General features: G+C 44.5%; 1 protein-coding gene across 4 annotated transcripts in view; it reads left to right on the top strand.

Moving 5' to 3' along the window:
- COL11A1 (collagen type XI alpha 1 chain) overlaps positions 1-13,000 on the top strand; it is a 163,924-nt gene that overhangs the window by 103,996 nt on the left and 46,928 nt on the right. For all 4 annotated transcript variants that reach the window (XM_075098258.1, XM_075098259.1, XM_075098260.1 and 1 more), the window contains 4 exons: positions 3,414-3,467; positions 4,381-4,488; positions 5,245-5,334; positions 5,631-5,684. In XM_075098258.1, coding sequence (XP_074954359.1) covers positions 3,414-3,467; positions 4,381-4,488; positions 5,245-5,334; positions 5,631-5,684 — 306 coding nt within the window. The remainder of the gene's footprint in view (positions 1-3,413; positions 3,468-4,380; positions 4,489-5,244; positions 5,335-5,630; positions 5,685-13,000) is intronic.

Here is a 13,000-nt window from a genome sequence, read left to right as displayed (position 1 = left end):
ATCATTCTGACAAGCTCTGTTTTCTTCTGCTAGAGCTGAGGCATTGTAACTGGTGGCTTTTTGTGTGTGTGAGAAACATGATTGACTACTGCTTTGTTCTTCTCCTGTGCAGTGATACAAAGACTAGGCTTGTGTACCATAAGAATGAATTTGAATCGCTGTTTAGAATGCAGGAAGCTCAAAATTGTTTAGTCTGATAAGAAAAAGAACAGTTACTATTTTCCTTTTATTCTTATTTATTTGAACATGAGCCAGTAATGTGCCATTACAGCAAAGAATGCTAGTAGTATCCTGGGCGGCTGGAGGGTGATCCTCCCCTTCTGTTCAGCCCTGCTGAGGCCAGGAGTATTGTGTCCAGTTCTGGCTCCTCAGTACGAGAGAGAGAGAGAGAGAGAGCTACTGGAGAGAGGCCAGCAAAGGGCCACTCAGACGTTTAAGGGACTGGAGCATCTCTCCTATGAGTAAAGACTGATAGCGCTGGGTCTGCCGAGCCTAGAGAAGTCCCTGGTCGAATCTTACCAAAGTAATACCTGAAGGGAGGGTGTAAAGAAGGTGGAGCCAGGCTTTTGTCAGTGGTGCCCAGGGGCAGGACAAGAGGCAACGGGCACAACCTGAAACGCAGGAGGTTCCATGTGAACCTCAGGAAACGCTTTTTCACCGTGAGGGTGACCGGGCACTGGAACAGATTACCTAGGGAGGCTGCAGGGTCTCCATCCTTGGAGCTGTTCAGAAGCTGTTTGGACATTCCTGGGCAACCAGCTCTCCGTGGCCCTGCCTGGGCAGGGCAGTTGGACCAAATGACCTCCGGACATCCCCTCCAACCTCAGCCATGCTGTGGTTCTATGGTTCCCTGGTTTCACTCATGACTAGAAACAGAAGATGCAAAATACAATGAAACTGTGGCCTCTGCTACGAAGTGATGTTTGGACCGGGTCCCTCTGGGTTCAGTGAATGCTCCGGGTCTCTAATTTTGTATCTCCTTTGGGTTTAGTAAGGTTAGACCAATATACAACTTGAGTAACTTAGGGGCAAATGCAGCTTTTCAGTAGCATTGGTTTCTGCCCTGTGTATATGTATAATTGGGGCAGGATTATTTTTAAATTATTTTTCCCCCATGGGTTCTCATGTATATGTTTTTTGTGGAAAAACAGACATTTTTTTAAAAAAACAAAAAGTAGACTTGTTGACTTTTTATTTTTCAATGAACATTTCCATTTCAGATTTTTTTAAAATGTATAAATCAGAAACTTTCATTGCACCTACTGGTAAATGAAGGTCTTAAGATTTCTGTTTCTTATTTGGGGGTATATCTCACTGAAGTTCAGTGGTGCATGTGGGTGTTACAACAATTAGGGGATTAGGCTAAGAGACATACTCAAGCTTAACAATTAGATGCCAGATGCCCAGGTTGCACTCTGCAGCTTGGTTATGGAATAATAACCGTATCTTGACAGCAACTGAGGTAAGTATTAGTGGGGAAAAGGCTACAGCGTCTTCCCCCAGTAAGCCACATGCACTTTGAAGAACTGCCATTGTTTGCTGAAATTCTAGGCATAGGAACAGTATTAGCATGACAGATAATTTGGAATATGAATGTAGGAATAAACTAGATACTGAAAACCAATATTAAGCTAGTTCCTCCCTAGAAGTGATTATCAATTCCAGTGATATCAACCTCAGATTGGCAGGAGGCATCAGCTGCAGGGATTGTTAGATTGTCTGGTGTTATGCAAGAATTCAGTATTTCATGCCTGTGAAAGGATAAAATAGAAATATACTACCTGTTTCATCTATTAGAATTAATCAAGGACTGTCTTACTACAATAAACTCAGTTTTATTAAATTGATTTTCACAGGAAATAACAAAAACATGGAGGCTAATGAGGCACTTGCAAACACAGGCATGAGACATTAGTGTGAATTTTTTAACTCTAAATTTTTTAGATGAGCCCATGGGATGTTCAGGTCCGCCTGAGTATTTGCTGCTGAAATCTCCTTTGCTTATTACTTCCTTTACAAATCTGAATCTGTAGGAATAGGTAAGCTGGTGACAAAAGAGAGAAAGCAGAGTAGCAAAGCCATCATTCGCATCAAAAGTCATTGAATATACTGTGAAATATCAATGCATTCTGCGAACCTGAGAGTAGCAGGTCTTCTCAAGGGGCTTTCAGGAAATATTCAACATCCCTTTGTCTTTCCTTACAATAGGCTTCCGAGGAAGCTTTGACTGTGCAAAGGAAGATGATTCCATCTGCAGCAGTTTTGATTTTCAGTCGTCAGAGGGGTCCCTTTGTATTTGTTTTTAGTCTGGATCATTTCAGAGGTGTGAGAGAGAGTGCCTAAACAGTTACGGGCCAAACTGAAGCGTGGTAACGCCTGGCCGGCAGCAAGAAGAGAATCAGATTGAGGAAGGGAACAAAAGCTTAAACCGGATCTGGTGGAATGGGGCAACTGTCGGTGAGACTGTGCCCAGAGGAGGGCTGAGCAGGGCCCAGCATTTGTAAGGAATATGGGCCAGACGACACCTTGCTTTTACACAGGTGAGCAGAGTGAGGAGGCAGGTGCAGGCCGCTAGGGCAGGGATACCGCGTGGAACCCTAGACGTGGTACAGCCCTGAACGCCCTCTCCCAGCTCTGTGCAGCAACACTCTTCCAATATATGAAAGAAATAATTTAGCACGTTTCAAAGATATATTACACAGTGCTACTATCAAGTGAGGTTGTCATTCAGCTTATTGACTAATTTTGGATGGAAGTCTGGGGGCACTGGTTAGAAAATGAAAATTCTCTAGTATTTGCCAGTGTTCTGAAAAACTGCCCCAAAAACATTTCCTTTTTATTCTCTGCTTCTCAGGTTTTGTCATCGTATCCATTTCTCATTAACTTCATTCTTTCTGTGGCACTTGTGCTGCCTTTTTTACCATCTCTGTACAATCTTCATCTTCTCCCTGGATCTCTATTTCTTTGCATTTTCTTTCTGTCTAACCTCCCCTTTATCTGTAATGCCCCTCCAAGTTATCCCACCGTCTGTGTCGTCCTTTAAAAAGCATTTGTATGTCTGGCTTTATGATTCATAATGTATATATGTAAAAATGTATTTTCAGCCGTGTTTTAGCTGGATCACTTATGCATTCAGACTCACCTAATCAAGTTCACCTAGAGGGATCTGTTAAATTGATGGGAATTTTCACTGCTGTGCCACCTCAGAGAGACTGGAACTGAGAGATATAAGAAAGATTAATCAGTATTTCACTTCTAAAGTATACACAGGAAAAAAGAACTTCTCATTTTTAGTTCCTGAAGAGAAGGAACGTGTGACATGGAATTTCTGTTTCTCCTCTTCAGCACAGGTATGAATTTTGCTCTTCTACATCTTGTCCCGGGTAACACAGTATTCTGTAATTATTTCACAGGGTTTTCAAGGAAAAACTGGCCCTCCTGGACCTGGTGGTGTTGTTGGCCCTCAGGTACATCATCTGATTTCATAGTTAACTTCACAAGACCAATGTTTAATGGTTATATTATGGCTAAGGCAGTTGCTTTTGTTGTACTGAAAGGACCATATTGATGGTTATATTAACTTCTGTAGCAAACAGTGCATAAGAATTTTAGAAAGGTGTACTTAGTAATCATTGGTGATTCCACAAAATATGCAAATGGTGGGGTTACCTTCCCACTTCCTTTTCTGTGTGTTTTCTTCCTGTGGTCACAAAGTCGGTGGTTTGCGGAAGTCAAGAAGGCAGGCTTCTCTACCATGAAACAGTTCAGAAAGAACAATACAACATGTGACGTTTTTGCCAGAGGCCAAATTTCAGTCATTTATAGATTGTGGAGAGATTCACTATCACAATTCCATTTGATCTAATCTTACTCATTTGCAACAAAATCAAGCATTTGGATTGTATGAGCATCTTAAGGTAATTCCCCCAGTGAAAATTTTCTGCCAGTGGATCTGAAGAGATATCTTTCAACTCTCCAACCTTCCAATTGATGTTATTCAGAAAAACAACAGTACAGACAGTGTTTCAAGGCAAGCACAGTATGCGGATTTCCCTCCCGTGCCCTTTTTGTAACCTCCTCCCATATGTGGGTCCGCAGAGTTTTAAAGCTTGATTGCTTAAGGAGCAAGGTCAGGATTTCACTCCTGGGAAGCTGTACAGACGTGTCTGCAGGCAGAATGCAATGCAAGGTTTATTTTATAGGACAAAGATTATTTTGTAAGTCAGCTTTGCCTGGAGGGAAGGTGAGGAATGTACGCTAACTGATGGTAATACTGTTTTGTAAAGGATACTTATAACAGCTGGATATTAAGCATCTGCTTCCCCCCACCCCAAGACACGTAATACCTTGAGGTGACTGAAGTTTTACTTCTGTGCTTAGGGTCCTACTGGTGAGACTGGTCCAATTGGTGAAAGAGGTCATCCAGGTCCTCCTGGCCCACCAGGTGAACAAGGCCTCCCAGGTGCTGCAGGAAAAGAAGGTGCTAAGGTATGATGTGGCTCGGGGAGGCAAATTGGAAGGCACAGATAGATTGCTGACATTCCGACATTTCAACTCATCGTGCAGAATGTGCAGAATAAAATCAGAACATGCAATATAAAATAACAATCAGCACGGTTCACCCCGAAGGGTTTTGAAGACTGGAAGATTCCAATTTTAGAGCTGTCTCTGCTTCCGCTGAAATAGTAAGAATTCTCTTGAGCCAATAATTAGTGTTTTGTAATAAAAAATAAAAAAACTATATATGGCACGCATTCACTATGGAAAGACGTAGTAATGACTTGTTCACACTAAGGTGGAGAACTGTACATTGGCATTTAAAGGAGGATGTGTAGTACTGGCTACAAGGCAGAATTTCCCTCACCAAATTTAGCTCTTTGCTTACTGTTGGGGCACAAGAAAAGTGTTGCTTATCTAGTTACTATATAATTCTCTTCAATCTTCCATTTTAAATGGGCGTTGTAAATTTTTAGTGAATGTATCTTTAAACATATTTTTACGGCTTGCTGTGTTTTTCACTATTTATATTCTATCAATAACACTGTATTTTGTCAAAGCTTGTTATAACTTTAACCATACGATGGCCTGTTGTACTGAAAATCTTAAAAGAATTAGTGGGTGAATAGGAGGAGGCATAATCTTTTTGTCATTATTATAACTGGGCTCTGGTATTTCGTTTTCATCACTCATTTAATGCATTGTCAACTTCTTTTTTTTTTAATCAAAATGTAATATGTTTCCCAGGGTGACCCAGGCCCCCAGGGCATCCCTGGGAAAGATGGGCCAGCGGGTCTTCGTGGTTTCCCTGGAGAGAGAGGCCTGCCGGGTGCTCAGGTATGGCATAAGCACTAGAACAATTGACACGATGTTTCTAAACACAAGAAACAATGGATTAACTCTTTTATTTCATGGAACCTTCTACTGTGCTTAAAAATGAAGGCAATAGGAGAACAGGCATCAAGCATCCAAATTTGTTAAATATCATTGGCTATTTAAGCAAAACAGTATTTATTCAGTTTTTTGTCTTTGGATTTTTACGTTCTTCCTATTTACATGTGCTGCAAAATTAACTTGAACTTTGCGGTGTAAGAGAGAAGGTTATGTTTGGGTTTTTTTTTCTCATTTTTTAGGGTCCAGCTGGTCTGAAAGGAGGGGAAGGCCCGCAAGGCCCACCTGGCCCAATTGTAAGTAAACATAATTTTATGGAAATACAAACAGTATTACATAGTAACGTTTTTCCTTCTTTACATGCTGTGATGTTTTCACCAACAGTCTGTAAACACCACACAGATGTATGTCATTCAAAGTGATCAATAATTAGTTTCTACTAATTATCCATACTAATGAACATTCAAGGAATGTGCGGGCTGTGAATATCTGGACCCTTCTGCTATCAGTAGGTACGAGATTTACTTGTTGCTCAATACTTGCTGCTTACACAAGTTATTGTTGAGATGAAAGAGGTTTTCCATGGTGGAAAATCTACGGATAGTGGATAGTGGACTCGTGCTGTTGTGGTGGGTGGACCCTGGCTGGACACCAGGCGCCCACCGAGCCGCTCTGTCACTGCCCTCCTCAGCTGGACGGGGAGGAAATACAGTGAAAGGCTCGTGGGTCGAGGTAAGGGCAGGGAGAGATCACTCAGCAATCACTGTCACAGACTCGACTTGGGGAAATTAACTTATTACCAATCAAACCAGAGTAGGATTAAAAAACACAAGTTCTAAAACACCTTCCCCCCACCCCTCCCTTCTTCCCAGGCTCAATGTCTCTCCTGAATTCCCTGCCTCTGCCCCGCCAGTGGCGCAGGGGACTGGGAATGGGGGTTGCAGTCAGTCCGTCACACGTTGTCTCTGCCACCCCTTCCTCCTCAGGGGGAGGACTCCTCACACTCCTCCTCTGCTCCAGCGCGGGTCCCTGCCGTGGGGCGCAGCCCGTCAGGAGCAGGCCGCTCCAGCGCGGGTCCCTGCCGTGGGGCGCAGCCCGTCAGGAGCAGGCCGCTCCAGCGCGGGTCCCTGCCGTGGGGCGCAGCCCGTCAGGAACAGGCCGCTCCAGCGCGGGTCCCTGCCGTGGGGCGCAGCCCGTCAGGAGCAGGCCGCTCCAGCGCGGGTCCCTGCCGTGGGGCGCAGCCCGTCAGGAACAGGCTGCTCCAGCGCGGGTCCCTGCCGTGGGGCGCAGCCCGTCAGGAACAGGCCGCTCCAGCGCGGGTCCCTTCCGTGGGGCTCAGCCCGTCAGGAGCAGGCCGCTCCAGCGCGGGTCCCTGCCGTGGGGCTCAGCCCGTCAGGAACAGGCCGCTCCAGCGCGGGTCCCTGCCGTGGGGCGCAGCCCGTCAGGAGCAGGCCGCTCCAGCGCGGGTCCCTGCCGTGGGGCGCAGCCCGTCAGGAGCAGGCCGCTCCAGCGCGGGTCCCTGCCGTGGGGCTCAGCCCGTCAGGAGCCTGCTCCAGCGCGGGTCCCTGCCGTGGGGCGCAGCCCGTCAGGAACAGGCCGCTCCAGCGCGGGTCCCTGCCGTGGGGCTCAGCCCGTCAGGAACAGGCCGCTCCAGCGCGGGTCCCTGCCGTGGGGTCACAGCTCCTGCCAGGAGCCTGCTCCAGCACGGGCTCCCCACAGCGTCACACCTTCCTTCAGGGCACGTCCACAGGCTCCGGCGTGGGGCCCCCACGGGCTGCAGGTGTATCTGCCCCACCATGAACCTCCCTGGGCTGCAGGGGCACAGCCCGCCTCACCACGGTCTGCGCCCCGGCCTGCAGGGGAATGTCCGCTCTGGCGCCTGGGGCGCCTCCTCGCCCTCCTCCTTCGCTGACCCTGGAGTCTGCAGGGCTGTTCCTCTCACGCGTTCTCCCTCCTCTGTCTGGCCACTGTTGCACGGTTTGTTTTCCCCTTTCTTAAAGACGTTACCCCAGAGGCACCGCCACCATCGCTGATGGGCTCAGCCGTGGCCAGCGGCGGGTCCGTCTTGGAGCCGGCTGGCGTTGGCTCTGTCGGACATGGGGGAGGCTTCTGGCAGCTTCTCAGGGAAGCCGCCCCTGCAGCCCCCCCCGCCACCAAACCCTTGCCCTGCAAACCCAGTACAGCTGTGTTCCCTTTGTACAACTCCAGTTCACTCATACGGTTGACCCACGTAACGTTTAAAATACTGCTGGTGCTCTGCGTAGCCTAAGTTAGCTTTTAAATACGTGGCATCGCTATTTTGTGCCCTTTTTACTGCATCTAATATTTTGAACCATGTACCAGCCTGTGTGTAAGTTTTGATCTGTTTTAACTTGTGAAAGAGATTCTCTTTGTTTCGATTGGGATATCAGAATGTTTCATACAGAATGAAACCAATAAATATTCTGCTCATCTTTAGTAATTTCTGTATAGTTGGGAAATGTCACATAACCTATTTATTTCCGCCATTATTTTACAATTTTTTATTTATTTGCTATCTTAAAAAAAAAAAAAACGTATCAAGGCAGTCCTCTCAGAATCGATTGAGATTTTTCACTCAGCATTTAGAGACCTCAGCATACTTAAGGAAAGACATCTTAATCCTGTTTTGAAGTGCTTTGAAATCGGTACAGAGAACAATACAGCAGCAGGCATATACTGTACCATTATTTTTGCCACGGTATCTACATTGAAAAAAATAAAGTATTTTTTCAGTGAAAGTTTAGATTCTGTAGGCAAAGGGGAAAACTGTAGAGCAAGCTTAAGAACTTTGAGAAAGTATGATGAGCATCGGAGAAAAAGAATCTTATTTTGGAAAGTAGTAACATGCCACTTGAAATCTCCCACTGAAATCCATGGGAAAATAGATCATGCTGGAATAATGGCCTGTTAACAGTACTATTGTATGAATAAGTAAAGAAATTATGCATTATACTGTTATTTAAGAATTTTAGAAGATAGGACGACCTAAACCCATCCATTTCTTTGAAGACCTTATCTTTACTGTACTTCTGTGTGGACCGTGCCTATAGACAGGATCAGTGACACTGTTACGAATGATGTTTGCTTGGCTAATAACAGCTATGTAAAATCGATCTCCAGTAATATTCATTCTCAACATTTTAAGCTCAGCATAGGCGTAAAAATATATCTGCCAACTTTCTGTGTTGTTGTAGTTGTTTTTCTTTATGATTATGATAGAAAAGCAGAGGTATGTACTCATTCTGCAAAAACAGCGAGTGATTCTCCCTTGAGTGGTGTGAGTAGCCTTTTTCTAGGTGGGCCTGTGCTCACCAATTATCTACATTTCATTTTTGTTTCATGTTTGGACCTCTGCTGCCTCTTTCCCTTCCGTTTCTGGTAGTTACCCACTGAAAGGTATTTGGAATAGGACATGCTTCAAGTTACCTGTTCTCTGTTGTCAGTTTGTATGTGAGGAAGTTCTACAAGGATACGCTGGTATTCAAGACATGGTGCAGTTATTCCGAGCTGTGAATTGTGTAGATTTGATAGTCGTCTTGTCAACTTATTTCTTTCATTCAATGCAAATGAAGCAAAAGAAAAAAAAAATCAGCCCAGCTATTTGTCTTAGACAAAAAAGTAATGGAGGAGCTGAAATTCTATGTATTTCAACAATAAAGCTCTCTTACCTCCCTGCAATTCATACTGATATTAGAATGCATTAAACAGGGAGGAAAAAACCCAACGTAGTATAAAGGTTCTTGCTTTTGGATTATATCTACATTATTGGGAAAGGTCTGCTGTAGCACACTGCTGAGCTTTACTTCTTGATTTCTTACTACTTGGCACTTGAATTCTTAAAATTAATAATTGAATTCTTAATGCCGTTAAGCTTCTATTCTTTAAATCAAGAACTTGCATCTGTGACTTACAATTCTTCCTGACACCACGCGGTACGGGTGTGTTCCTGAAAGGCGCCAAAACAAGGTAGCTTGGACTGGAACGGGGTGGAACAGACCGGAATGGAATGGCAGCTAGTAGGGCGAGTCAGAAGGGATACCATCCCACCCCGTCTGAAGAACCTGAACTGTTAGGAGAAAAGTTGAATCAAAATCAAGAAAGCATAGACCAGAATAGTCTCTGCAATCTAAAGGTCATGTCTTCATTTTGTGTTAGAGGCGGCCCTAAGGCTGAACTGGCCTCTCAAGCGGAGAGCTGGTTCAGGTGCAACGAGCCGCAGCCCTCCCGAGCACGCGCCCGCCAGGCGGCACGAGCGTGCTGACACCGCGCACGCCCCGCTCTCCCGGGCAGGGTGCCCGCACACGGCGGCTGTGCCGCTGCTGTCACGGTTCCTCCCAAATACGCGGCACGCGAGGCTGTGAGGCCAAAGCGCATTTCTTGTTTAGCGATGGTTGTCCGTGTTCTGAAATACAGGCGTTTGTGTTTAAATTCAGATGATCCACGTGCTCCTAATTCTTCTAAGGTCTGTATAGATCAGTGGTTTAGTTCAAAACACCAGAGCCTTTCTGAGGTGCGTATCTCAATCGTCCCCATTGACCATCCTTCGGGTCAAATCACGGAGCTCTCTTGGAGCTCGTGAACGGTATTCCTTTCATGTGAAACTACATTGGCACAGAAATTCCAGGAGCGCTTCAAACGCGCGCCAGCTAACGGGAGTTCAGTGCCAGACCGGAATTACAGTGAAGCGCAGTGCGGCAATGCAGCGCGTGGCTGTCAGGAGCCCAGTACCAACCCTTGCTCCGCTCTATGAACGCACTCCCGATGGGGCCACACTTCGTGCTGAGGTAAACATAGTCAGGGACAGAATCACCTGGGAAGCTCGGAAATGTTTGCGTATTGTTTTTCTGATTTTTGAGAAACAGATGTGGTAGCAGGAACTGTGGGCAGAGTGGAAAGGGAGCTTGAAGGGAAACATTTTGGTTTTTAAATATACTGTGAGTTCGCTGTAGTGCAAGCAGGCCACCTGAGGCACAAACAGCGCCAAGCTGACCGCAGGGTACTCCAGAAGTCCCCGGTTTTTTTTCCTATTTCATCTTTAATTACTAACTTGTTATCTTGACAGTGTTTTTCACTGAAAAAAGATACATAGGTGCCCTTAATACTGGGTTTCTGTGCATCTGCAAGGCCACAATTAAACCACAATAGCCTGCTTTTTTCACAGCAACTCATAGCAGACCATGAGCATCAAATAGTCCTAAAATATTTTCCCATCTATTTTTAGCCAACAGAGGGTACACACAGAAGTGTAATTATAATGGCGTCTTCATTTGCCATTTATAATAGGAGGAGAATGCATGCCACTGGATGATTTCCCTCCAATTCCCTGCCAATACCAATTGCTTCTAACTAGGATATAGAGTCAATTATAAGCTTTATTTGGCCAGCGCATACATCTGCGAGCACAGCAAACAACGACTGCTCCAAGCACTGTGCATGCCAATTACTGTGCTTGGAGGGATCTGGACAAAAGAAAGCGATGCATGAATGCACTCCAGAGCAAGGGTTTCTTTCTGGCTTGGGGTTTTTCTTTTGGGCTTTTTTTTCCTTTTGTTTTTTTTTTTGTTTTCTTGGTTTTTTTTGGGGGGGGGGGGGATTTGTTTGGGTTTTTTTAACAGTTCTCTTTTATCTGCTATCTTTGTCTTGTGTTTGTTTTCTTCCCTTCTCCTACGACTGTGTGGAACACTGAATGCTGATGAGAGGAACCTCTTCGGAATGTCAATCAGTCATTTTTCATTAGCTCATTAAGGAATAGGATGCCCAAATGGGACTCAGAATAAGCCAGCTGGAGGCTACCCAATTATCAGTACTGAGCTATCGAGAGCTGTCTTCCTCTGTCTGATTACATTTTTCAGTCATGGGGTTCTTCACTTGTTGAGCATTTTGGTAACCAAAAGTATTGCTACTACTGTGTGATGTATACGACAGCTATAATTACATATCTCTTCACAGAAGGAGAGATAAAACCGAGGTTACTGATGAGTTTATAGGCTGTATAAGAGACGTACAAGACAAAGCGTGGTAATTTCACTCTGTAAGAAAGTGTTAAAAAACTCCCCAAATTAATTAAAGGATTCCAGGATGTGAGTACCAGTGCAGGACCACAGGTTAACATGGAGCTTGGTAATATAAGGGGATTGTTTCATACTGGGACAGAGTGACAAAAAAGATAGGTAATCAACATAGAAAGAGAGAACAGACTTATGCCTAAAATGTTTTTCTGCGTTGTGACTCTAATTTAATGGGTTCTACTTTGATCAGAGGCCATTCTCCCAGAGAAACGAGCGGATCCTTGAAAACAGAAAGGTTACTTCCTGTCCACAACTCGTGAAATTTAAGTATAACAAATAAAAATTATGCAAAGATAAATGTTAAAAGTTGGCTGAGTAAAAACAGCTACTAGAAATCATGGCCACTGTTAGTGTCTGCTGTCTGATATAGGAAAGATCTATGGGTTATTTGGATTTTTTTCTCTCTGTTCTTGCTTCCTACTGATGAGATGACCTAAAATTGTTTAGCTTATGAGAGCTGACAAGATCAGAGACCATGGTAGTACGCCTGCAGGGTAGCAAATTTTTCCTGTTGAATTCACTGAAGTCTTGGGAAGTAAAATAACAGAAATAGGACTGAAACTCAGGCATCCACCCAGACTTAAAAACACCCACCAGCAGCTGGAAGGATAATGTCATCTGTGGTTCCCGCACAAATACATTTTTTTGAACACTCATGCAAAATTTAGATCTTACTGAGGTAATTTGTAAAAATATGTGGAGCAACCATTCAGCATTCTCTTCTGCCACAGTTATCTGGAGGGAAAAAGCACCTGTGTATGGAATTAGTACCAGTTACGCTAACGGGGTCAGTCAGGAAAAGTACGCCGTGAATAAAAGCAAAAAAAAAAAATGGGCCTTCATAGGTGAAAGCACCTTAAAATTCCAGTGTTCCAGGAGCCGGCAAATTTGATCTTGCTTAAACATGGGAAAAAAAACCCTGGCTATTCAGAGCCTCAGGCTACACCACCTATTCCTTACCCGGTCCATGATGTACCACCCCACTCCCAGTATATCAGTTGGCAAAGTGAAATTATCAATAACTTGAAAGTGTTACAAACTGTCGTGTAGGTGTCAAGGTGAAAAGCTGGGGAAATATTACTATACAGCAAACAGACCTTTAACAGTGCTCTAATGGTGCAAAACCTGTAAATTATTTAAAAGACAGAAAACAAAGATGCTGTAAAAGAGTGAAAACGTAGACATTTAGAGAGAGGCCATCTCTCGTTGCTTCTCAGTTTCCAGTGAGTCCACAAATTTCAAGGTTAACTGTGTTGCTCTTAGTGAGGTAGTTTTCCCGTTAGGCTTGTAAGCAGAAGGCTAGCTCGTACGTAGACTGTAATGGAACAGAATACTCCGTTGCCTTTGTTCCCGTGAGTTACAGAGAACTTTGGTTATAGATCACTGCTTGGGAATTAACCCAGCCTGCAAAAAGGATTTAAAATCACATTGTGGCTTTTGACTGAATGATAAACAAATACGGATAGACCAACATTTAACATTTTGGTTCTGAAATTCCATTTATTTGAGTAGAAGTTCTAATC

This window comes from Phalacrocorax aristotelis, chromosome 6 (genome assembly GCF_949628215.1).
Source record: "Phalacrocorax aristotelis chromosome 6, bGulAri2.1, whole genome shotgun sequence".
In the NCBI taxonomy this organism is placed as follows: Eukaryota; Metazoa; Chordata; class Aves; order Suliformes; family Phalacrocoracidae; genus Phalacrocorax; species Phalacrocorax aristotelis.
This window is presented reverse-complemented; position numbering and strand designations above follow the sequence as displayed.